Genomic DNA, 27,342 nt, shown 5'->3' on the forward strand with positions numbered 1-27,342 from the left:
AATGAATAATTGGCAAATAGAGTTGGTTTGGGAGACATAATCATATCGGGGATAGAATAATAAGAATACAATTTCAGTTATGAGGCTCAGCTGGGCACTGTTGATGGGCAATAGATACCTGCTGGATGAATGAAGGAGAAAAATGAATGAATGTCTGGAGACGTTTAGCAGCCAGCCAATGAGGCACTCCAGGATTTGTGGATCTGAGGGTACTTTCTGAGCAAAATTTGAAATTTGTGAATGCTTTTAAGAGGCAGGATCAGAAATAAGCCTGGGCTGTCTAGGTGGAAACTGAAAAATCCTGTGAGAGAATGTTCTTTTTAGCCATGGCTGGAGACCTTAGGTGGGAGAGTGTACTTGGAATGATTAGAATGCAGACGGAAGGGTAATGCCTTTGACTCAGGACTGCATGAGTCTGACTGTGGGAACATAGCTGCGTTCAGCTCTTTGTAAGGGACTGTGGATGAGTTGGCGATATTTATTGATTTATTTTCGACTGCGCTGGGTCTTCCTTGCTGTGCATGGGCTTTCTCTAGTTGTGGCAAGTGGGAGCTACTCTTCCTTGCAATGCACATCTCACAGCAGTGGCTTCTCTTGTGGGCCACAGGCTCTAGAGTACAGGGTCTTCCGTAATTGCGGTGCAGAAGCTTAGTTGCTCCTCTGTGTGGAACCTTCCTTCACTGGCAGGCGGATTCTTTACTGCTGAGCCCCCAGGGAAACCAGATCCGCCTGATTTCCGCATCTGCAGTTCAACCAAGCCTGGATCCTATGTACTATGTTTAGGATATGTGATCGGCTGAATCCGTGGATGTGGAACCTGTGGATATGGAGAGTTGACTAAGGGACTTACTTGAGCATCTGCGGATTTTGGTATATGTGGGAATCCTGGAACTGATATCCTAAGGGACAACTGTAATTACTAGATAATTAAGCCTTTTGGGGTTTTTCCTAGAAAGAAAAAATTACGAGAATTTTTATCTGTAAAGAGGATTATAATGCTGAAACATTGATTATGATTATTAATAGTATGGATGTTTTTTTTTTTTTTGTCCAGAGTGCCTGGTTTTTGTTTGATATGGTAACAGGAAGCTTAAGTTACTAGGCACTCATCACTCTCTTTTTCTTCATCCTTACCTGCTCCCTTATGTTGTCAGCTTTCCCTTCTCTTAGGGCAGCTGAAAGTTTAACCATGACAGAACACGTATAAATTGGTTTATCCTTAGGTGGCTACTTATGGATCGTTTGTAAGTAATTTGCATTTTTCTCCAGAAAGAATGATGCATTTCATAAGTTCTCTTTGATCACAGGCATACCCAGCAAAATTGTTATTACTGCAAAGGGTGCTCTAAAGAGCTAAGCAGAGAGCTGTAATGTCAGGAGACTGAAGATTGTGGTTTGCGAGAGAGCTCAGAACATTTAAAGGTTTTTTTTTTTTCAAGGATGCAAACTTAAGTGACAGCAAGGATAAAATCAACACTCAATTCATAATTTGCTTCTACATAAAAAGTTGAATTGAAATCTAAATTAAGTGTGAAGGTCAAAGAGAGCATTTCAAGATTTTTAAACAACTGAAGACTAACAGGAAAACTACCTGAACGTTATTTTTGTATCAATTATAGCACTGGCTATATCATCATATCATAGCACTGGCTGCTATGCTAGGCTCTTGGAAAACAAAGATGAATAATAATGGTATAATGGTGTCCACTTTCAGGAAGCTTATAGTATATTGGAGCTCATGTTTCTAGGCTGACAATATCCTAGGATGTGAAAAATTTCCCCATGTGATCTTAGAATTCTGATTGTAATCTTTCAGAAATGAGGAGGCTAGGAAAAATGTCAGAAGATGGAGATAGGAAATCATCCTCGTTTCCAAAACGGGGAGAGAGGAAGTAGATTCTCATAATAAAATAAAACACTAGAATGAATTATTGAATAGATGGCTGGTTTTCTTGAAGGACTATTATTGGTTCATTGCGAATGTCATATCAAAAAGTGATTGCAGTCGTCCCTCTGTATCCACTGGGAATTGATTCCGGGACCTGCTGTTAATACCAAAATCGGCGGATGCTCAAGCCCCATTGTTGGCCCTTTGTATCTGTGGGTTTCCCATCAGCAAATTCAACCAGCCTCGGATCATATATGTGAACAGTGCATTTATTGAAAAAAAATCTGCATACAAGTAGACCTGCAGCAGTTAAAATTCATGTTGTTCAGGATCAGCTGTTTATTTTCTTGGCTTATTGGACCTACTGATTGGATAGACAATCTCTTGATTTCTTCAAACCATTGGAGACCATGTCTCATGATATGCTTGTGGAAGATGGCTCATTTTCAAAGGGGGCTTCATGGATGCCTATGGTACCACCAAGGTTTCTTGAATGGTTTGTTGTGGGGGAGAGGGATCCCTTGATGGCTGGACTCTTTCTACCCTTTCTTCACTTAGATCAGCCCCTCTGTTACCTGTCTGTGTATTGGGAATGTGTTTCATTTTGTTTGATAGAGAACTTCCCCTACCAAAGAAAAAAGTTGGAAAGCCCCTGGATTAATTGGTGGTGGATGTGCACTTGGTTGAGTATCTGTGTCCTCACAGTACCCATTAATGGACTGGTATCCCCTGAATCTCCAGGGACGCTGCTCTTGTCTTTTCTCAGAGATCTATTGACAACTTCAAAGACATGCTTAATGGTTTTTAAATGACTCCAGGTGGAAGGATAGCTAAAAATTGGATGGAAAAATCAGGAATCAAAGCTGTCAACAATAACAAGAAGAAACCCAGTAGGGATAAATGTCAAATTCTATACTTAGGACCCCAAATTGAATTGCACTGATACAGGGTGGGGAGAAATATATGAAAAAAGATATGAGGATTTTAGTTGACTTAATCTCAATATGTCACCAGCATAATAGACTCCCAAAGAAGCTAATAAAAACGTAGCCTGTTTAAACAAAGCATAATGTCTTGGATTAAGTTGTGTCCTCAAGGAAGCTTTTCTGGAACTTTCTCCCAGACTGTGTCAGGAGAACCTGTTCCCTGTTCCCAGGCCCCTGGTACTTTCTCCCCCAGAGCACTTCGTGTACTATCTCTGAATGGTAGGCTTGACTGTCTTCCTCAGCTGGACTGGGTGCCAGGCCTGGTGGATAATTTTCTGTCTCTAGAGCCCAAACAAGCCCCTGGCACATATGAGGCTTTCAGCAAGTGTTTGTTGAACAAAGGATGCAATACTCAGTTCTGAGGTCCATCTTTTAAAAAGAATGTGGCCAAACCTGGGTGCATCCAGAGAACGGTGATTAGGAAGGTGGTTAGTCTCAAGATAATTTCCTGTGAGGAAGATAGTGGGCATAGATAATCTGCAGAAGTGCAGATATAAGGGACATAAACTAGTTTTTTTTCCAGGTATTGACAGAGGGTGCCTTAGGTGTTGCTGCAGGTGATGGGCATGTTTGGGCAGAGGGGGACTGGGGTGTGTCTGAGGTGAAATGACGACAGATGGCAGCTCAGGCTTTGACGGCACTGTAGAACAGACCCATCTAAAGTTGGGAGGGCTTGTGACAGAGGCGTGGTGGGCTACAGTCCGTAGGGTTGCAAAGAGTCGGACATGGCTGAAGCGACACAGCGCGCACGCATGCACGCATGCACGCACAACAGCTTGTCATGTGGTTGGAGCCACTGTTCTTTAGTTGCTCCATGAGGGTGAGGACCACCATCCAGATAGCCGGGGAGTCTTTTCACAGGCAATATGATGCTTAACTGGAAATTGTCTTTGGGGATCCTTTCGGTTCTGATGGTTTGATAATTTTGTATTCATTCTCTAGAGAAGAGAGCAGAGGCGGGTTTCCATGTTCTAAGATGAGGCAGATTTATTCACTTGTGCTCTGGTTCATCTCTTGGATTGAGATTTATGTTTGGGCTGCCACTCATGGCTTTCAGAGGCTTTAAATGATCTGCCTTTACTCTATGCCCCTTGTTTTTAAATCTATTTTTCGAACAAGGTTGATTTCCAATAAACCTTTCTTCTAACCTTCTACTTCTTTTGAAGTGATTTTTTACTCCAAGGCTTTTGGACAGTAGCAAAATTGTTTTTTGTTTTTTAAGAGAGCTTGGGAATAGGCTGTTTTAACAGCTGCTCATCCTGCCCTGTTTAATTGCATCGTGTAAGCTGCCCTGCCTTCTCATGAAGCGTGCAGGCCGAGGCTGGGAGCATACCTCCGCATACGCAGTAGCCACATGCCTTGCCTCCCAGTGAGAGTGGCAGGGCAGAGTCTTCACAACTGGCAGCAGAAAAGGATGAGAAACATTAGGTTATATCTATGTACATATTAGCATATTTAGCATATGTTGAGTAACTGAAAAGAGGGCAGAGGAGGAGAACAAAGACAGGAGTAATTATGCCTGTCAATCTAGCTCGAAAGAGAAAACCCACAGATAAAGAAGAAAATACTAGACGCTATAAGGTATATTCTGGAACCTCAAAGCAATGTTTCCTAATGTAGGTTCTAAGCCCTTTGCAAATTTCAGGGGCCTGTCTAGGACAGTGGTTCTCAGCCCTCATTGCTTATTAGGATCAGGGCTGGGAAAGTTATTTTTAAAATCCAGGAGGCGGTTCAAATATGTTTGTCATTTACTAGAGGGCAGAGAGAAGGGCTGGTGTGTGTTCTGGAAAGGGGCTGCATGAGGGAACCGTGTCTTGGTTAGGGTGACCCTGGTTGGGTCTGTCTGCATGGGCCTCGGCCCACTCCTTCCTTCTCTCCATGTCGCAGACCTACTACGCAGACTGCAAGGGTTTTTTTTGTGTGTGTGTGAATAAATTTTAGACACTATTTTTAACAGCATCCTGAAGATGTTGTAGTCTTACAACACCCATGGGAGTTAGTTATTTCACAGTTGAGAAAGCCCAGTGGGGGTCAGAGAGACTAGGGAGCCAATCTTGGGTTGTGCAGCTAATGACAATGCATTTCTTTTGCTCCAGGACAACTTCTGTACGTGTGCATTGGTGGCTTGTTAAAGTCACCTGCAAGAATAGTAATAACTTGACCTGGAAACCATAAATTTTATTTTTACCTGGATTGATGGGGTTCCTGTGAAAACTTAAGCTTTGTAAAGATTCATACCAGAATCTGATCTGACTGAAGTAAAGTGATCCATGTACTCTGAAAGATCTTTACATATTATTCAGGAACTAAATTGTTGCAGCTTCTAATGGAGAGGGCCATTAGATCCAGTCCTCAGAGAGCAGCAGCTGTTCTCTTCAGGCATCACATCCATTCCAGGCTTCCAGAAGGAGGGTGCAATGGAGGCCTGGGGGGCCTGGCCACCTTCAATAGCCAGGGATTGGTGGGGCCAGGCCCTGCTCTTGTTAAAGTCTTTATATCCTTATGTGGCCTTGAGTTGTGGCTGATTTCTTTTTTAGTTTCATTGTTGCTATCTCAGTTGGTAAAAATGTCTTGATTATTAATGAAATAAAAAAGTTATTTAGCAGATTAAAATGAAATGCTAATCAGTGCTAAATTCTTAGAATCTTTATGGCTTATTTAGCAGCACACATTGGTTGATGTCATTCTGACAGAAGCAGTCTGTTTTTGCTTCATTCTGGGGGTCTTCTAATTGTTTTGTTCCCTGAGAAAAGTGACTTTGTGTTTAAATGTAGTGTGTGTGAGTGTCCAACTTTCTGTGGCCCCGTGGACTGTAGCCCACTAGGCTTTTCTGTCCATGGGATTTTCCAGGCGAGAATACTGGAGTGGGTTGCCATTTCCTATTCCAGAGGATCTTCCTGACCCAGGGATTGAACCTGTGTTTCTTGTGTCTCCTGCATTGGCAGGCAGGTTCTTTACCACTAGTAAAGAATGGGAGTAAACACATGGGAGGCCCATGTGTTTAAATGTTTTGGGTTCCAATTCCTGAATGGTTAAAAGAAAAGAAAAATATTCACAAGATAATGCCATGCAGATAGTAGATCTTTAAATCCCACTCCATACTGAATATTTTGTAATAACCTATAAGCCTATAAGGGAAAAGTGTATATATATATAATACTTTGATATACACCTGCTGGGGTCCTGCTGTCCTTCCGATTTCATTTCTTTTTTATTTATTTATTTTTTATTGAAGGATAATTGCTTTACATAATTTTGTTGTTTTCTGTCAAACCTCAACATGAACCAGCCATGGGTATACATATGTCCCCTCCCCTTTGACCCTCCTTCCCATCTCCCTCCCATCCCCGCCCCCCCCCCCCCCCCCGCCCCGGGGTGATACAGAGCCCCTGTTTCAGTTTCCTGAGCCAGACAGCAAATCCCCCTTGGCTGTCTATTTTACACATGGTAATGAAGTTTCCATGTTACTCTCTCCATACCTCTCACCCTCTCCTCCCCTCTCCCCATGTCCGTAAGTCTGTTCTCCAGTTTCATTTCCTAAACCTTGCCCATTCTGTGAAAACAACACTTGTCTTCTCTCTACTTCACAAACACACCATGCTTATCCTGACCTTGTGATACTTCTCTGTTTTCCCTGACTAGAATTCCCTTCTCCAGATTTGTGCGCCACTAGATCCTTCTTGGGGAGAAGGCAATGGCACCCCACTCCAGTACTCTTGCCTGGAAAATCCCATGGACGGAGGAGCCTGGTAGGCTGCAGTCCGTGGGGTCGCTAAGAGCTGGACTTGACTGAGCGACTTCACTTCCACTTTTCACTGTCATGCACTGGAGAAGGAAATGGCAACCCACTCCAGTGTTCCTGCCTGGAGAATCCCGGGGACGGGGGAGCCTGGTGGGCTGCCTTCTATGGAGTTGCACAAAGTCGGACACGACGGAAGCGACATAGCAGCAGCAGCTTCAGATCCTTCTTGACATTCATGTCTCTGGGTAACTATCACCTCCACAGAGAGGCCTTCCTTGACCAACAGTCTAACGTAACTGTCAGTCACCCTCTATCACATCACCTTACTTTAATTCTCTGCATTGCACGTATCACTGGCTAATGCTTTCTTTTTTGTTGATTGATTTGTTTATCATCTCTCCATGGGATGTAGACTCCATGAAATCTGTGACCTTGTCTGTTCTGTTAGTCCCATGATTCCAAGTACCCAGAGCTGTGTCTTGCATGTAATCAAAATAATATTAACAGCTGACGTTTATGGAACATTTCCAGTGTGCTTAGGCAAATAGTAATACAATACATAGTACTTACCCTCATATGGTAATATATATACTTTTCTAATAATATACATGTGCATTTGAAAGGAAGTAAAAGTCGCTCAGTCGTGTCCAACTCTGTGATCCCATGGACTGACTATACAGTTCATGGAATTCTCCAGTCCAGAATACTGGAGTGGGTAGTCTTTCCCTTCTCCAGGGGATCTTCCCAACCCAGGGATCAAACTAGGATCTCTCGCATTGAAGGCGATTCTTTACCAACTGAGCCACAAGGGAAGCCCCACATGTGTATATACATTAATTATATAATATACAACATAATGTATTATACATGTGATGTATGTAGAATATGTAAAACACACACAGAGTAGAATAGTGTTTAATAGTCCAACGAATAGCTTTATAACCATCACCTCTATTTAATAGTTAATGTTTTGTCATAGTTACCTCAACTTTTTTTCTTGATGTGGAAGTGTTTTAAGGTTACAGATATCATGACTTTTAACCTGTAAACACTTTTAAATGCTGCGCTGATATTTTTCTCCTGGGGTCGGCAGCCTCCAGGATGCCCCAGTGATCCTTGCCTCCCAGGATTCATCCTCTCGGGTAACCCCCTTCCCTTGAGCACAGGCTGGACTTACTGCTTTGCTTCTGACAAACAGAATATGGCAGAAGCAATGGGATGTCCCTTCTAAGATTAGGTTTTAAAAAAAATGGCAGCTTCTGTGTTGCACATCTTGTCTCTCCTGCCCTTGAACTTTCACTTGCTCTGATGGAAGCCTGCACCGTTGTGAGCAGCGTGGTGGAGAGGCCCATGTGGCAGGAACTCATGGTCAGGCTCCAGCAAGTGCTACATAGTCCTGTTAACAACCTCATGAGTGAGTTGGGAAGCATCTTCCCCTGGTCAAGCCTTGAGGTAACTGCAGGCTGGCTGACATCTTTTTTTTTCCCCCAATATTGGGGATTTTTTTTTTTCAATTGAAGTACAGTTGATTTACAGTGCTGTGTTAATTTCTTCTGTATAACATAGTGACTCAGTTATACTTATATACACATTCCTTTTTATATTCTTTTCCATTATAATGTATCCCAGGATATTGAATATAGTTGCCTGTGCTATACAGTAGGATCTGGTTGCTTATGCATTCTATTTGTAATAGTTTCCGTCTACTAACCTCAAAATCCCAGGCCATCCCTTCCTCACCTCTCCTCCCCCTTGACAACCACGAGTCTCTTTGCTGTATCTGTGAGCCTGTTTCTGTTTTGTGTGTGTGTGTGTGTGGGTGTGTGTGTGTTAGTTGTTCAGTCATGTCTGACTCTTTGTGACCCTATTGACTGTAGCTTGCCAGTCTTCTCTGCTTCTGGAATTCTCCAGGCAAGAATACTGGAGTGGGTAGCCATTCCCTTCTCCGGGGGATCTTCCTGACCCAGGGCTCGAACCCAGGTCTCCCACATTACAGGCAGATTTTTTTTACTGTCTGAGCCACCAAGGAACCCCTATAGATGAGTTCATTTGTGGCATATTTTAGATTCTACGTGTAAGTGATATTGTATGGTCTTTGGCTTTCTCTTTCTGACCTGCTTCACCTAATGTGATAATTGTAGTTGCATCCCTGGCTGACATCTTCATTGCAGCCTGTGAAGGACCCTGAGCCGGAGGCACCCAGCGAAAGCTGCCTGGATTCTTGACTCACAGAAACTGTGAGGTAATAAATATTTGGCCTTTTAAGCTGCTAAATTTTTGAGGAAATTTGTTATGTAGCCATCAATAACAAACACACCTACATAGCCCCAGTCCCATTAATCCTAGTAGGAGCCTCTTTGAGCACGGCTGAACCGTGGAGGGTACAGCTGGGTTGTCAAGAGGAAAGAGTGCTTATCCTGCTGTGATGGGCAACAGGCATCAAATCTCTGTTGCCTTAAGTTATGTGGATAAAAGATTTTACACCTTTTGGAAGTGGAATCTTATCTTTCAGTCTCTTAGTAAGTCTCTTAATAAGAAACACTTATTACTGCTCATTCTGGTTTTAGCAGTGTTCTTGTCTTAGCTGTGAAGAAACCCGGATCTCTTCCGAGATTATAGAGCTTGACGCACAGGAGGTTTCTGTCTCTGGCTTCAGTGATCTTTGAGAAAGTGGTGTGCATGGGGGAGACAGTTGTGTGGGACATTCTTAACCATCTAGTGGTCAGGATACATGGACAAGAGGGTTCAGTAGGGGAGTAATAGATCTCCCACAGGGTAGGCACTAAAGAGTCAGTCCTATGCTTGAAAAGACTCAGCACACAGAATTCTGACCGAGCATACTCATGGGTGTATCATCTGAGAAGGAATCAGATCCCCTCCCCACCCCGCTTTTTTTTTTTTTTTTTTGCCATTCCCAGACCAGGAATTGAACCCAGACCCCAGCAGGGAAAACACCGAGTCCTAATATTGGACTGCCAGAGAATTCCTCAGAAAGATGAGGTCATTAGCAGTTTGATTTCATCCCAAGGGACCTGTGCCTATTGTGTGAGTCAGGTCTACCACTCTGGCCAGATGCTAAACAGTTCTGGTGGTTAAAGATTTTCACCAATTTTTGGTGAGTGCTCAGATGTTTGAGTGGAGAAGGAAATGGCAATGCATTCCAGTATTCTTACCTGGGAAATCCCTTGGATAGAGGAGCCTGGCTGGCTGTAGTCCATGGAGTTGCAAAGAGTCAGACACGGCTTAGCAACTAAACAAATGTTTGAGAATGGTTGAAGATCCCGGATTCCAGCTACGGTGAAACCTGGGGTCCATAACGTGAAGAAAAGCCCTCCAGGTATGTGGAGTCTGCTTGCAGGACCCTGATGGCCCAACACAAAACTTGCCATTAGAATTTGCTTCTGTTCACCTTTCTTAAAAGAAGGATAAGTTCCTTACAACAGGATTTGATTTTAAACTTCAACATGACATTGAATTCAGTCTGATGTGTTATTTTATTAACTAAATCATATTTGAGGGCAACCAGATAGTCTTTATTGAATAAAGAGAACAGCTGCCTGCTCTGTTGCCCAAATACAGAACAGCCAGGACAGAAATGAAATTAAGGAGAAAGCCTCTTGGGAAGTGATTTGACTTGGGGTGCTCTCTATTCTTTACCCTTAGAAGGTGTAGTTGGGAAAGTGAAACTGGGGAGATACATAGAGCTTTTATACTCCTCAAATCTCACTATTTCAGTTAAATGTCTAGTCAGACCCCAAACCAGCAATATTGTAGCAACTTTAAGAAGAGAGATAAATAAGAAGGCCGATCATCAGTGAGTCAGTAACGCTGCGTCATTGTTAGAGATGTCAGCTATGGTTCTTGAAGACTTCCAGAAGCTGCTGTTTAATGATATTAAATTATAATAATAAGTAAGCTAAGCAGGTATTTGCCTTCTCCTGGGAAATGTTTTCCTACTCTAGATCTCCCATGTATGAAATTTTTCTACAACTGCTGCAATTCCTTTATCCCACTTCCTTAAAATTACAGTGTATGTGCATGAATGCTTTGAGTGTGGAGTTCAGAAGGTGTTCAGACACATTAATAGGAGGACTGAAGTTCAGAAGAGCAAGTGCAATCCTGTCTTATAGTGGAGAATGTATGTGCATCCTTGTTTGATTCACAGGGAGTTTTAAGAGCAGGGACATCAACAAAGAGAAGATTCGGAGGAAGAGGGGAGATGGCAATTAGAGAAGGGGTCAAGATAATGCATGTACACTGAAAAAAATTTTCTTGTATGTCCCTCTAGAGAATTTTGTAGAAGATTATAGGAGTATCTAGTTGCCTTCCAGAATGCAATCTGAGGAGAGATTAAATTTAGGGGCTTCTTCTGGTGCCCCCCCCCCCACTTAATTATTTTCCAGAGTGTAAGGCAATTGGTGCAACTAGTAAATGTCAGAATGTTGCAAAAGGTAATCATTTTAATTCTGATATTTACTCATAAGGACTGTTAATAATCTCATATATAATATAGCACCCCCTGCAGTTGAAAAAATCACACATTCAGTGATTTTAGAGTATGCTGGGAATATGAACAAGAGCTCTTTAAAGGAAGTGGCCTGCCCTGTTGTTTATGACAAAGAGAAATCTGACCAGGAGTGTAAGACTAAAAGGTAGATTTCCTGCTGCTTTGCCCTCTGGGAGAGTCTCATGCAGAAAAAGAACTTCAAGTGTTTGTTCTTTGAAGGTTGGAAGGTTACTGGGATCTGTGCCATCCTTGGGGAAGGTACTCAAAATCTTTCTTTCTCAATAGTCCTTAAAGTCTTAGTTAATTGAGAGAGGAACAATTAGAAAAGGAATGGTATTGACATTGACTTCACTGGAATTATCTGCATATAAATCGTGTTGGTGCTCAAGTATAGGGGACACTAAGTAGGTGAAACATGTAATTATCATTTATTCTTAGACTAATAGAAAAATGAGTGCTTGAAAATCTTTTGACTATTAATGTTTAATTTCTCTCTAGAACAATATTTTCCAGCACAGCCAGTCTTTTCTGCCACTTACAGCACTTGGAAATATAGCTAAATGGCAGAAATGGAACTGATAGTGGCCAGTAAAAGCTGGGAACAGAATTAGGAAGGGAGTAAGTAGATGTAATTCTGTGTTCATTTCTGTAGCTGCTTCCCAAACACTCTGTTCACTATCCCAAAGTGATACGTATGAAAACAAGTCATCAGTTTTTACCTAGAAGTATGTTAGTGGAGACTTAATTTTCCTAGGAATGGGTGCTGTGCAGAGTTATTATTTAGTGTCTAAGTCATGTCTGACTCTGCAACTCCATGGACTGTAGCCTGCCAGAATCTTCTGTCCTTGGTATTCCCCAGACAAGAATACTGGAGTGGGTTGCCATTTCCTTCTCCAGGGGATCTTCCCGACCCAGGGATCAAATACGCATCTCTTGCATCTCCAGCATTGGCAGATGGATTCTTTACCACTGAGCCACCAGAGACGCCCTGCCATGTAGAGTAAATATGACCATTAATACTTTGTGTGCTTCCAGAGGAAAGAACCGGAATCAATGGCAGATGTCCCAAGTAGACATATTTTGTCTCAGTATAGGGAACTGACTAACCGTAGAATTGCCTGCCTTGCCCAGGAAATGATGGATAAGTTCCTGGAGGGCTTGGGTTTGGGAAATGTCTGGTCAGAAAGTGGGTGAAGGGATTTCTATACTGGGAGGAAAGTTGGACTGTTCTGCCCACAAATAGTACTTGTTCTATTATTGGTGATGAGTGTAAAATAATTGCGTATGTTAGAATAGCACCTTCTAGTTTGCAAAATGCTTTCACATTTCTACGTTTTAAAATCCTGACAGGAGTTCTCTATTCTAAGAGAGGACAGAGATCAAGCATACTTAAATCTACTTGCTGTTGTTCTTGTTTAGTTATTCAGTTGTGTCCAACTCTTTTGCGACCCCACAGACTGTAGCCTGCCAGGTTCCTCTGTCCTCATGGGATTACCCAGACAAGAATACTGAAGTGAGTTGTCATTTCTACCTCCAATGGAGATCTTCCAGACCCAGGGATCTAACCTATTGGCAGGCGTTGGCAGGTGGATTCTTTACCACTAAGCCACTAGTGATAAAGGTGGTTAATACGTAAGGCTATCAACACCTTATTTGATGATTTCTACTATGATAGATATCAGATGTGCAGAAAAGTAAGACGGTTACCTGCCCTCAAGGAGATTAAACACTGCTTGAGGAGATAGGACACACACATAAATAAGACTATGAGATGACATGTGTGAATTACCTAATGATTGATTTAGATGAGTGGTTCCCAAAGTGTGGTTCCTGGACCGGCAGCCTTAGCACTACCTGAGATTTGAGTCCCACCCATACCTACTGAATCCAAAACCTGCGGATTCGTGGGAGATAAATCAGTATTTTTTAAAAACCCACCAGGGGATTATGATGCATGCTTGAGTTTAAGAACACTGATATACTCTAGTCTAGACCAGCACTTCTCAAACTTCAGTGTACATGAGAACCATCTGGAACAGCACTATTCAAAGTGTGGTCCAAGAATTGCTGGCTCTCGAAGATTCACTGACCTGAAAGCTTGTTAAAACACAGATTCTCTCCCAGTCTCCCTCTCAGTCATTTTGATTCAATAGACAGCATTTGTGGTGCTGATGCTGCTGGCCCCAAACTATTCTTTGAGCAGCCCTGCTCTGAGCAGGTGTGCCGCTGGGGGTTGGCAGAGGAGAGGTGCTCGAGGACTGGAGAGTGCAGGGTAACCTCTCTGGAGTGGAGGAGGGAGCATGTGATCTGAGCCTTAAGGCAAGTGTTGAGTTAGACCAGTGGAGGTTCTTTGAGGAAGGATGGGATGGGAGGTGGTGATGAGAGCACTGTCAGCTGCTTCTGTGCATCTCTACAGAAGCCAGGGAGGGGTCCACCTACTGAAAATGCAGCTTGAGTTGCCTCGTCACCCAAGCCTTCTCCCTCAGTGCCCTTCAGAAGTGCCCTTAATGTTCTATTTTTGCTAAAACCTCTAGTAGTGAGAACTGGGTCCACTTGGTGAAGCCTGGGGATGCTACAGACTTGAGACTTTGACTTGGCTTTTTCATCTCTAAGCAGAATCTAATCTAAATTCAGTCTTTTTCTTAAAAAATACTTCCTGCTAATCTCAAAAGACCAAATCTGGAACAATTTGAGCAACACAAGGAATAATGAGAGTACTGGATTACAGGCCATAGAATAAAATAAATATCGACAGGTGGATGCTTACATAAATAAATAATTGACTATGTCAGTAAAAGGGGGATGAAGGGAACAGTAGTATTTGAATAAAGACATGTAGAAGTAATAGAGAAATAGAAAATCCTGATTAGGCAAGTTCCACAGTATTTAGTTGTTTCAGTTTGACATCTATTGATGGATGCTAAAATTAGTGGGCCAAAGTTTGAGGAGAAACAGGAGAGTGATACAGTATCAAAGTTTCTCCCCCAAGGTTATTAACTGCAAAAGGAAAACTAGTAACATTACAGGGAAGAAACCTTATGGATACTACCTTTACCACATGGTCAGAGTTAATATCCCCAATGATAAGACATATGGACATTATGGACCTCCTGATATGATGCTCTGAGATGGGGTATTAGGGGTCTCCAGAGAAATAAACCAATAGGAGATATAGATCTAGATATCTGGATCTATCCATGTCTGTTTCTCTTACATACTACATTTATATGGGCTCACACAAATATGGAGGCTGACAGATACCAAGATCTGCAGAGGGGGTTGGCAAGCTGGAGACCCAGGAGGGCTGATGGTGTAGTTCCAATCAGAACTGGCTTAAGACCCTGGAAAAGCCAATGTTTCCATTTAAGTCTGAAGTCAGGAAAGGCCTCTGTCCTAGTTCAGAGGCAATCAGGCAGTAGGAATTCTCTCTTCCTCTGGGGAGAGTCAGCCCTCTTGTCATATGAAGGCCTTCAATTAACTGGAGGAGGCCCACCCACACTAGGTGAGAGTGTCCCACCCACACTAGGAGAGTGTTCCACCCACACTAGGAAGAGTGTTCCACCCACACTAGGGAGAGTGTTCTGCTTTACTCAGCCTATCACTTAAATGTTAATCTTGCCCACAACACCCTCATAGAAAAACCCAGAATAATGTTTGACCACATCACTTAACCCCCCCATGCTGTAGTCAGATTGACACATGAAATAACCATCACAGGAGCATTTGTAAAAATGGATGACTACTCTAATGATTAACCATCTTGGACAAACCCAAGTTGATGAACATTTTGCAAAATAGCTGATCAGGATTCTTTAAAAATGTCAAGGTTATGAAAGACAAGGAGGGACTTCCCTGGTGGCCCAGTGGTTAAGACTCTGCTCACTACATGGGGTTCAACCCTGGTCAGGGAACTAAGATCGTGCAGGCCATGAATGTGTGGGTGGGGGGAGGTGGGAGGGGGGTAACAAGGAAAGACTGAGGAACTAAAGTGACCTGACAACTACATGCAATGTGGGATCCTGAAGCAGAGAAGAACATATAGTTGAAAAACTACTAAAATTTGAACGAAGAGTACAGTGCAGTTAATTGAATTATATTGATGTTAATTTCTTAGTTTTGGTACATGTACTGAGGGACTTGCCTGGTGGCTCAGTGGTAAAAAATCTGCCAGCAAGACTGGAGAGGCAGGCAGGAGATGTGGGTTTGATCCCTGGGTTGGGAAGATCCCCTGGAGAAAGCAAATGGCAACTCATTCCAGTATTCTTGCCTGGAGAATCCCCATCCATAGGATTGCAAGAGGGTCTGACATGACTGGGCGACTAAACAATGACAGCAACAATAAATGTTCTGTGGTTTCCTAATTCAGTTCAGGTCAGTCACTTAGTCGTGTCCGACTCTTCACGACCCCATGGACCACAGCACACCAGGCCTCCCTGTTCATCACCAACTCCCGGAGTTTACTCAAACTCATCTCCATTGAGTTGGTGATGCCATCCAACCATCTCATCCTCTGTCGTCCCATTCTCCTCCTGCCCTCAATCTTTCCCAGCATCAGGGTCTTTTCAAATGAGTCAGTTTTCATATCAGGTGGCCAAAGTATTGGAGTTTCAGCTTCAATGTCAGTCCTTCCAATGAACACCCAGGACTGATCTCCTTTAGGATGGACTGGTTGGATCTCCTTGCAGTCCAAGGGACTCTCAAGAGTCTTCTCCAACACCACAGTTCAAAAGCATCAATTCTTCAGTGCTCAGCTTTCTTTATAGTTCAACTCTCATATCTGTACATGACTACTTGGAAAAACCATAGCCTTGACTAGACAAACCTTTGTTGGCAAAGTAGTCTCTGCTTTTTAATATGCTGTCTAGGTTGGTCATAAATTTCCTTCCAAGGAGTAAGCGTTTTTTAATTTCATGGCTGCAGTCACCATCTGCAGTGATTTTGGAGCCCCCCAAAATAAAGTCAGCCACTGTTTCCCCATCTATTTGCCATGAAGTGATGGGACCAGATGCCATGATCTTAGTTTTCTGAATGTTGAGCTTTAAGTCAACTTTTTCACTCTCCTCTTTCACTTTCATCAAGAGGCTCTTTAGTTCTTCTTCACTTTCAGCCATAAGGAAGGTGTCATCTGCATATCTGAGGTTATTGATATTTATCCCGGCAATCTTGATTCCAGCTTGTGCTTCATCCATCCCAGTGTTTCTCATGATGTACTCTGCATGTAAGTTAAATAAGCAGGGTGATAATATACAGCCTTGATGTACTCCTTTTCCTATTTGGATCCAGTCTGCTGTTCCATGTCCAGTTCTAACTGTTGCTTCCTGACCTGCATATGGATTCCTCATGAGGCAGGTCAGGTGGTCTGGTATTCCTATCTCTTTCAGATTTTTCCACAGTTTATTGTGATCCACACAAAGGTTTTGGCATAGTCAATAAGGCAGAAATAGGTGTTTTTCTGGAACTCTCTTGCTTCTTCGATGGTTACCTAAGCTGTTCATATTAGCAGAAGCTAGTTGAAGGGTATACAGAAACTGCTATTTTTGTAACTTTTCTATAAGTCTAAAATTAACTAAAAAATTAATTAGGAAAGTTTTTAAAAAAGTTTTCTGCCATTGGGTACTCTGAGGACTTCTTGATAAAAGAGAGCATTTTTATAATCTTTAAATTTATAATTGTGGTGTGTGTGTGTGTGTATGCATGTATAATTGTGTGTCTACCATGAATGCTAAATTCTATCCATTTTTTGAGGGAGGGGGCAAGTACCTTTAAAAACTCTTAGACTTTTGTTCTTTTCTCCTTCTATATTCTATATTCCCTCCTGATTAAAAGCATCCTTTTGTAAACATTCACAGCTTAACCCTCCTGCTATTCCTTGGGGTCTTTATTTCATAGATGAAGCTCTCTGTGGCATCTTGTGCAGAGCAGAGAGTATCACGCTGGGAGTCAGGAGACTGGGTGCTGGCATTTTTAGTCTGTTTCTGTTATTATTAATAACTCAAGGTCCTTCTAGTTTTAATGTTCTGAGCCAAAAAGCAAATTTGGGCTGAACACTATATGTATTAGTTGATGTATGGATTCAAATGATTATATTTATTGTTATTATTTTTTCTTTTTTTTTAAATCAAGGTCTTATGGGCTCTGTTTTTAGGTTTCCTAAGTTTTTATAAAATTCATGTACATTTTTTTCCTCTTGATCCCCAGAGTTTTTGGAGTCTACAACAGACTTCACATTTGTACTCTAGCATTTCCCTTAGACTCTTTCTTTTTAGCAGTTTAAAGAAATCAACATTTCTGGGGGGCCAGGAAGCCATTGTTTTCTTCTCTTTGTATCTGGGTTGTATGTGTAAAAGTGAAATTTGAAAGAGGGCTGTCTGAACTGAAAGCTTCCATTGCCATGAGATGGCTTTGAAGAAGGCTTGTGCTGGAAAGATAAATATAATTTATGAGATGGAGAGAAGTAGGGGGCACATGTGGGTTTTGGGAGGGCGAGGAGATGTATGGTGCAGCATGAGCAGAAGTGTGCAGTGGGAAGCATGAAGTGGGCTGGTGAATGGGGCTGTCCCAGGCCTGCTGGGTTAAAGAAGGGCAAAGCTGGAACATGGATGGGAGCAGAACGTGATGAGTCTTGGACTGCAGGTTGAGTTTGGACTGTATTTCATACCCCATTTCATAAATCATTAAAAATTGTTGTGAAAGGCAGTGCCACTATGAAAAGAATGTCCTAGAGATTTAGCTTTGGATGAGATATGGAATAGACTGTAAAAACAGAAGGGCTCTCATAAAGAGTGCTGGTATTTGAGGAGTTACCCAGATTTGGTGTTAAGTGCTTTACATGTGTTATGAAATTTAATCCCCACATTGGTCCTAAGAAATACCTTTAATATCATCCCTTTTCCAGATGGGAGAACCAAGGCTTGGAGAGGTTGATTAATGAGCAGGCTTTCATAGTGAATAACAGTGGGACCAGGATGTGAAGTAGGAGGGATCCAGTTCCTCCTGGGCTGCCTTTTTATCCTGCAGTTTTAAAGCTTCTCTGTATGTTTGTTTCCTGTTGGTGCTCAGTGGTGAGAACCTTGCCAAGACCATGGAGACATCATACAGAGCCTTGCCTCCTCCAAACTTCCTAAGTAGCTTAGGGTTCTGGTTCTCCCCGAGGAAATGTATTAATTTAATAAAGTAAGTGCCGAGGCTGGCTGTGCTTGACTGGGGCTACTCTTGAGATGGTTTAAGCAAATGTCCAGATGTTCTAAAGCATCTCAAGCTTTCATGACTAGAGTTGGAGACAAGGAGGTACCTCTGGGGTCCTGGGGGTGATCAGTTCTCCCTTTTCTCCATGAACCCCCTCCCTCATCTGCTTACCTTGGTATGTTCCCAGTTACTTCCCTGCTACACTATCATATCAGTTGATATATTACAGAATTGTTTATTTTACTTTTGTTTCTAGTTTTCAGTAAAAGGAGGTGCATGTATTTGGTTTTGCAAAGCTTTTGATGCCCTGTTAAGCACATGTATGATGGAAGATGCTGAATGCCATTGTGACTTAGCGGGACAGCAGGGGCCAGCCAGTGACCTCTCTCTCTCTCTGCTGCAGGTGACAAGAAGTACATCATGGGGCCCAAGCTGTCCACCCTCGACGCTACTGTCTTTGGACACTTGGCCCAGGCAATGTGGACCTTACCTGGGACGAGACCTGAACGGCTGATTAAAGGCAAGCCTTATGAAGCTCTCAGGTTTGGGGATTTGCTGGGGGCTGGGGTTGAGGGCAACACAGTGGAGAATTCTAGGCCCAAGCCTGTGAGCTTGGCTCTGCTTTGTGGAGACACCAGGCTGTGGTGTCTGGGGCCAAGGTTGGTTTTCTGTGTCAGGATCGGTAGAGGCAGAGGAGGAGAGATGGGGCTTCTCACCTGTCATCCTGCTCAAACCATGTTCCTAGCAAACCTGACACAAATCCTGCCATGTTCTACACAAGAGCTTTTCTTCCAGCAGCTTTCCTAGTGGACTTAACACTTGTCACCGAAACAGGACTTGAATTCCCCTAGTGTCCTTGTTTTGTCAGTCTGCCTTAATTTGCTTTGGATGGTGGTGGCTTTCCAGTTTCTGGTTTATCCAGCGCTGCAGCACCTGAGGTTGGGTGGTTGTGATGGACTCACTGCCTATCTTGCATGCTCCTTTTGAGCCCAGACTGGTTTCAGATATTTCACATATGGGTATAGGTACATAGAATTCTGTGTCATAAGTTCAAAGCATTCCCTTCTCCTATTCCAGTTGGGTGTCTGTAGATCATACCTGGAGAGTAGTAGAGCTGGAAAATTCAAGAACTTTGTGGGAAAATGAGGAAAATGTCAACAGATTCTTTGTAAGTCTGGTGCTATGTGAGGTATTATTATTGATATTATATGTACATTTTGACCAAAGAAATATAATCTTGTATCTTTGTTGTGTGATCTTGATATAGGTCTGTGAGAACTGTAATTCTAAACTGGTGGAGTAAAAGTGGGCTGAATGGGGCCAGAGTTAGAGGATGAACATATGTGTGGGGGTAGGGATGGGGATGGTTGCCAGGGGTCAAGTGCTTGTTGGCAATGGGGCAGGGAAAGTCAGCTCAACCTGGGTTGATGTTAAGGGACCAGATCTTCGTGTGTGTGTGTGTGTGTGTGTGTGTGTGTTGGAGTGGAGTGTTGGAATATGCACGGCTGCTGGGGCCTTTGAGAGAGGTTTCCTCTGCATGGATGAATTGAAACCACTTTGAGTTGTCTCTGGTTTGAAACAGTACCTAAGCAAGTACCTGGTGCTGGGAATGTGGGGATCAAGGTTCTATATTTTGGTTTGGGGAAGGGGAATGACAGGAGTTAATCAGGGCTTTGCTAGCTCTATCGGTAGACCCTAGGACTCTTAATCCCAGGGTCATGGGTTCAAGCCCCACGTTGGGTGGTTGCTCTTCAATATTTGGGCTTCTGTAGTGGTTCAGACAGTAAAGAATCTGCCTGCAATGCAGGAGACCTGGGTTCAATCCCTGGGTTGGGAAGATCCCCTGCAGAAGAGAATGGTAACCCACTTCAGTATTCTTGCCTGGAGATTCTGACAGCTTATGGTGAATGGTGCTGCCAGATTCGTGGTCTCGGAAGGAGAAGATTTAAGTCTGGGACCAAAGACAATCTCAGTTACTCAGAGCTTTGTGTAGATTTTATTAAAGTAACGGGGATAGAGAAAGCTTCCAACAGGAGGCACTGGAAGCAGGAGGAGAGTACCCACCTCACTCGTTTAAGTGGGGCCTTACATGCTTCTTAACTAGCTGCTGAGAATAGGCAAAAAGGATACCTCAAGGTTGTAAGTTCCACCAGACCCTTTCCCAAGGCATACATCCTGAGATAACTTTGGCACAAGATTAGCCAGGGAGACTGGTTCTGGCAATGTCTCTGGGCGAGATATACTGTTGCTGTGTAATCAGGGATACAAGTCTTGAGAAACAGGTTCCCAGCCAAGATCTGTTACAATTATAATCATTAACATAGAGTCTAAGAAAAGCATTTCCATGAGTAAAATGGTCTGTGTAATCACCAGTTCCTGGACCTAAAGAAAGGCCAGCTCTCATGTAAGATACATTGTTGCATAAGGCTCAAGGAAAGCATGAGCAGAGAATGTTCACATCCTCCTTAAAGGGCCTTGGACTCCCTGCCCAAGCTTTAGTTCTTTCATTCCTCCCTTTTTCTTTTAGGAGAATATGGTTGCCAGGGAAAGGGGCGGAGAAATCATTCCATAACTTCTTCCTGCTGGTAAGGGGCACAGACCCTAAATTGTTGAGACAACATACTCTCCTTACCCTCATATTGAGGGTCTCTGATCCAAGGGCCCTGAGTAATAGCTAGGGGAGGCAGTAAAAACTGTAGAACCATGAACCATCATTAGTAACGTAAATGTCTCAAGCTGCTTAGATACAAAGTTCACTATACAGTTACAGATATAAGGAGCAAACAGCAAGAATAAGATGATTACGATTATTACAGTCAAGATAGTTTCCCACTAAGGAGAGCTTCTAAATCAAGATTGTGTCTGTGAGAAGAATGGAACATCAGGGGGGTCCATTTTGAAGAGTGACCAGAATCTCTGCATCACAGTTACTTTGTCTGGGAAGTCATTGTATCCTTTAGAAAGAACAAACTAGAAAAGTAGATTAAAAGGCAGAGATTATATATCAGTAAAAGAATTATTGTAATCAGCAGTCCAAGCAAGAGTCAAAGAATCAGGTTACATTTGGTAGTAACTTTGATCCTGGTCTAGATAGAGTCAACACTTGGGCTGCCCTATTTATAAGAATGGAGCCATTTGGCATGTTCATATACATTTTCAATGTAGGTATCACAGACCCAGTTAGAAGTAGTTTAAAGAATGACAACCTGAATCTTAACAGACAAAATAAATATTACCATTTCCTTTTAGAAGAATGAGTCTGAACCCCAACGTAGACAGCTATTTTAGGGAGACTTATAGCCAGGTAGCCAGTTGTCTAAGTTTGTCCAAGTAAGCTTTAGCCTCTTATTGTGGTATTAACATATAAACCAAAGTAGTTGTCACCACTGACAATTTTAGCATTTTTCTAGGTATGAGAAGATGTAAGAATTTGGGTTCAAGAAAATCTTTACCTGAAAATATCTAACTGTCCGAAGGCCAGTTTTGTCCATTTTTCCAGAGCACAGAGTGAGTGCCTAATTTCTGATTTCCACCCTGAATTCCATTCAGGAGATGTTGAAGGTCAGCAGCTGTAGTGTCCATGATTTAATCTTTGTAGATGCCAATGGCAAGTGCCAGTTTCCAGTTGCAGGACCCCTTTATGGCCATGAGTTTGACCATAGTTTGGGGGGCATTTCATGACCATCTTGTCCCACAGTGCTGGGAAGGCTCATTCCTAGATCTGTTGAAGATTTCACCAATCTTCAATGTGCTGTTACTGGACTAGGCCTGTGAGTAGCAAAAGTCTTTAGACCTCACCTGTCTCACTAGTCTCTGGGTCCAGGAAAACATTCCTTCTTGTTGCTTCTTCTCATCTACAGAGTCACAGCATTATAACTATGGATTTCATGTGGAACTGTGACTCAGTCACACACTTGATAATGTAAGGGACAATACCTCTTGAAACAGGCAATATAGAAAGCATTATAGTTAGCAGTAATAGTAAAATCATAAGCAAGAACTTAAGTCAAGAACTTCCATTAGGTATAGCCCAGTGACATCTCCAGGTCATCTGACTTAGTTTGTTAAATGACTTCAGCCTGTTGTTAATCTCCTGGTTGCAGATCCTGGAGCATTTGATCTTTATTCAAAGACTGGTTACTGCAATAAGCTTTAGAGACAAACTCAGAGTGTCCTTTTTAATAACTTAATTAAACCTCTTAGCAATGTAACATAACTGCAAGTAACTATCTCAGAAGTGAGTTAGTATCTGTATTTTAGTAAATACAGACCTTAATTAACAAAACTAGAACTTAATATTTGGGGAAACATAATAGATGCCATAGGCCTGACATTAGTTTGGTGGATTTTTCTTTTAGAGCTTCCCAGTATACTTTGAGATTTCTGTATATATCCAGAAACAGTCTTTTTTACCTTGATGAGGCTGTTCAGAACCCAGGTGTCTCCAGTTTCTGGAGGGATGAGGCAGAGAGGAAAGAAAAATGTTATAATTTTACCCACAGGTATAAATCACTAAATTGTTTTAAACCATCAGCAACTTAAGGAGAAGAGCTTCTTTATCTCTGAAAACAAAGATTAGAAGCCAGTAATATGTCAGACAAAAAGCCATGAAAATTGTAGTCATATTTAGCAGCCTATTCAATCTCATGTAACCTATCCCTTTGTTCTGTCATCTTTGTCCGATGACCGAGGATGTCAGTGAAAATGATAGTCTCCAAGAAGCTTGTGAAGTTTCTTGCCAATGTCTGTACTACCTGTCCAGCAAAGTGGGTGCCCCAGTCATTGGAGATTGTAGAGCATATTTTAGACATTTTTTTCTCCATTGTGAGATATTAACCCTGAAGCTAGGAAAGGCTTTATCTTATCAAATAAAAGTGAGGTTTGTTGGGGAGCTGGGAAAAGCCAAATGGCCGTCTTGGATTTCCTTTAATGCCAACTATTTAGTTTATAGCCATTGTTTATCTATTTTAAGTTTCCTGATGAGGGGTTAATTTTTGTAGAAGCAGAATGAGCTTTGTCTATGTGTGCCATAGTCTGTCATCAAGAGCCACATTTAAAGAAAACTTTGTTCTTTTAATAGGAAGGGAAAACTAAATTCCAGATTGGTACCAGCTTATATTCACTGTGAAACAATAGTTATTCACTTAGTCAAAGTAGCAATAAAAGATTTCAAAGACAGTTCAATGTCTTAAGAAACTTGTATCATGCACAAAACTCTCTTCCCCTTGCCACAAACCTTTTTTATACTTCTGTATTATCATTTTATTTGCCCATTCAGAGAACAGCCACCTGTAAGTTCAGATTTACTTAGTTTTCCTTAATAGAATGTAATTCCATTCCTTATGACTTTTTATGGAAAACACACATCCTACTTTCTTTCAGCAACCATGAACTGTACTTTATATCATCATTTTGTAGAATGGTAAATATAAATCACCCAAAGCTATATCATTTGCAAAAGTGTCTTCACAATGTCTATGTTATTAGATCAATAAACAAACATCAATACTGGGTATCAATTCAATAGTGAATATTTCCCATTCATTTTAGTTTAATTTTCTTGGATTTAGAATTGTTTGATTCGTAAACCCTTACTTCTCTTTAGGCCAATTAAATAGAGCTCATAGACCAATTAGCCTTTAGCGATGTTGTCCAAGGATGGAGACACACACTGGGACACGTTTGTCTGGATAGACAGAACCCTCAGTTTTCTGCTTGAAATTTAAAATGTCTATTTGCCTTTTTTTTCACCTTGCCCTGAAGTTCTACCAATTTGCTCATGGCTGGAGTCCCAGACAGAATGGGCTGTGTATTTCAAGGATGTGATAAGAGGTAACTTCAGATTTTTTCCCCAGGCATGTTTTTGTTTCTCAGGCAGGGTTGGAACTCCAAAAAAAAGTATTTTAATAAACCAGCTTTTTCCTAATTGCACGTGCAAAAAGAACTGGTTTTGCAATTTCAAAAAGATTTCATTTTAACCAGTTTTCTCCAGAGTCTAAGAAATATCATGGTCGTTCAGTATAAAAAAATGTCATCTCTCTTTTTTGTAGTCATAGTTTCATAGCTAAAATTTAAACCAGAGAGTGTTCAAATTGGCTCTGATGACAGGGGTAGCCTGACTGATAAGGTGTTGTCCCAGCAGGGATTGTCTCTCCGGGGAGGTGAGGACTTTTCTTAAAGTAAAGAAAGCCTGTTTCGAAGGGGCTTTTTAGGCTCTGGGGATCAAACTTATCCCAGTTTTTCAAGATACAATTCAAAGAGGGTGGTTCTGGAACTGTTAGCTCCCATATGTAAGAGAGAAAAAAGCGGCACCCAGCGTTGTGGCTTTTTTCTACCAGAGGCATCCCTCCCTGCTGTAGATGGGGGTGGAGGCAGGTCTTCCACCTAAGCTTCCTTCCCCAGCCGGAGTTAACCTGTCCTCACCAGTGCAGGTGTCCCACTCTCATCTCTCCCAGTTCTACCACCGAGGAAGGGCGGAGATGCACCAGAGGTAGACCTGATGGCATCCCAGATTGATGTCCAGTTCCTCACCATTAACACCTTTGCCTGATTTCTGCTCCTCCTCTGAGGCCACCTGGGGGTAGAGCAGAGTAGCCTTCCAGAATGTCTCCCAAGCTAAGACCACTAGGGGAACACCACCTTCCACGTGCCTGTGCATATCCTGAGCATATTCCTGGCTGCAGTAGAAGCAGTAAGGTATAAAGGACTGAACAGAAAAGCCAAGATGTCCCTTCTGAGAGCTGCCATATCAGCCTATGTGATAAAGGAGGTGATGGAGGGCTGGCCTGCTAGGAAAAGAAGCATCTTTCATGTTCATGGAGTGTCAGGGTCAACCTTTCTATTCCTGTCCAGCAGATTGTACAAAAAGAATATCTAAAGAGTTGAGACAAGGGTCATTGGATGGCTTTCTTTGGTCCACTAAGAGCTTGCATTACCAAGGGAAGAAGCCCGCTGCATTTCTAATCTGCCCAAATCTGGGGTTCCCTGATCTGAGTCCTCAGGGATCTCATGTTCACCAGTAATGCATCCATTTATATAGTCTGGAGGCGTGGCCATAACAAGAACTCGCCTCTGGGTCTCTGGGGTCAGGAGGGTGATTTTCAGTCTGAGAGGTGTCCCTGGAGCTAGAGCTCCACTTAGCTCCCTAATGTGTTCCTGCCTGCAGTGTCCTGTAACACTTGCAATGGGGCTCTGGCTGGAAAAACTCAATAACAGCATGGATTGTAAGTCTCCTGACAGTCTACAATCCGGCACACTAGGTTCGTACCTTGAATTCCTCAAGCAGTTATGAAAACAGTCAGACCAGGAAAGGCTGACCAGGGAAAAGAAGTTCGGTCCATACTCTTCATCCATTTTTGGCCGCTCCCCTCAGTGAGGACATTGGGTGCCTCTTGACACTGGCAGGTCAGCATAACCCCCCGACAGGCATACGCCATTTGAGGATCACCATGGAACCGTGGAGTAAGACACAGCTCTTGCTTCTTGCACATTCACACAGACAGGCACATGGAGTTAGGAGAGCAGAGACTTTATGTTAAAAGAGCAAGAGAGTCCCAGCCCTGAACATTCTTACCTTGTCTCGAAGATCCTGGACAAGACCCCAAGATGATAGCTTACAGTGAACGGTGTTGCCAGATTCATGGTCTCCGAAGAAGATTTAACTCTGGGACCAAAGACGGTCTCAGTCACTCAGAGCTTTGTGTAGATTTTATTACAGTAACAGGGATAGAGAAAGCTTCCAGCAAGAGGCACTGGAAGGGGTTAGGAGAGTACCCGCCTCACTAGTTTAAGCAGGGTCTTATATACTTCTCAACCAGCTGCTGAGAATAGGTAAAAAGATTACCTCAAGGTTGTAAGAGTTCCACCAGACCCTTTCCCAAGGCATACATCCTGAGATAACATTGGCACAAGATTAGCCAGGGAGAACGGTTCTGGCAATGTCTGTGGGCGAGATATACTGTTGCTGTGTACTCAGAGGTACAAGTCTTGAGAAACAGGTTTCCAGGCAAGATTCGTTAAAATTATAATCATTAACATAGAGTCTAAGAAAAGCATTTCCATGAGTAAGACATTGTGCTGTCCTCATTAGTTGGGACCTAAAGAAAGGCAAAAAGTTGGCTTAAAGCTCAACATTCAGAAAACTAAGATCATGGCATCTGGTCCCATCACTTCATGGCAAATAGATGGGGAAACAGTGGAAGCAGTGTCAGACTTTATTTTTTTTTGGGCTCCAAAATCACTGCAGATGGTGATTGCAGCCATGAAATTAAAAGACGCTTACTCCTTGGAAGGAAAGTTATGACCAACCTAGACAGCATATTAAAAAGCAGAGACATTACTTTGCCAGCAAAGGTTCGTCTAGTCGAGGCTATGGTTTTTCCAGTGGTCATGTATGGATGTGAGAGTTGGACTGTGAAGAAAGCTGAGCGCTGAAAAATTGATGCTTTTGAACTGTAGTGTTGGAGAAGACTCTTGAGAGTCTCTTGGACTGCAAGGAGATCCAACCAGTCCATCCTAAAGGAGATCAGTCCTGGGTGTTCATTGGAAGGACTGATGTTGAAGCTGAAACTCCAATACTTTGGCCACCTCCTGCGAAGAGTTGACTCATTGAAAAAGACCCTGATGCTGGGACGGATTGGAGGCAGGAGGAGAAGGGGACGACAGAGGATGAGATGGTTGGATGGCGTCACCGACTCGATGGGCATGAGTTTGAGTAAACTCCGGGAGTTGGTGATGGAGAATGAGGCCTGGTGTGCTGCGATTCATGGGGTCACAAAGAGTCGGACACAACTGTGCCACTGAACTGAACTGAAAGAAAGGCCAGTTCTTGGGTAAGATACATTGTTGCAGAAGGCTCAAGGAAAGCATGAGCAGAGAGTGTTCACCTCCTCCTTATAGGGCCTTGGACTGCCTGCCTAAGCTTTACCTCTTTCAATTCCATGGGCAGAGGAGCCTGGTGGGCAACAGCCCATGGGGCTGCAAAGAGTTGGACATGACTGAGGAACTGAGGCTTTTCACTTTACATACCCCGGCT

The 27,342-nt window shown here is 42.7% G+C and overlaps 1 protein-coding gene across 3 annotated transcripts in view; it reads left to right on the top strand.

The window, feature by feature from the left end:
* FAXC (failed axon connections homolog, metaxin like GST domain containing) overlaps window positions 1-27,342 on the top strand; it is a 74,692-nt gene that overhangs the window by 30,705 nt on the left and 16,645 nt on the right. For all 3 annotated transcript variants that reach the window (XM_061131449.1, XM_061131448.1, XM_061131447.1), the window contains one exon: window positions 18,712-18,828. In XM_061131449.1, coding sequence (XP_060987432.1) covers window positions 18,712-18,828 — 117 coding nt within the window. The remainder of the gene's footprint in view (window positions 1-18,711; window positions 18,829-27,342) is intronic.

This window comes from Dama dama, chromosome 28, assembly GCF_033118175.1.
Source record: "Dama dama isolate Ldn47 chromosome 28, ASM3311817v1, whole genome shotgun sequence".
Taxonomy (NCBI): domain Eukaryota; kingdom Metazoa; phylum Chordata; class Mammalia; order Artiodactyla; family Cervidae; genus Dama; species Dama dama.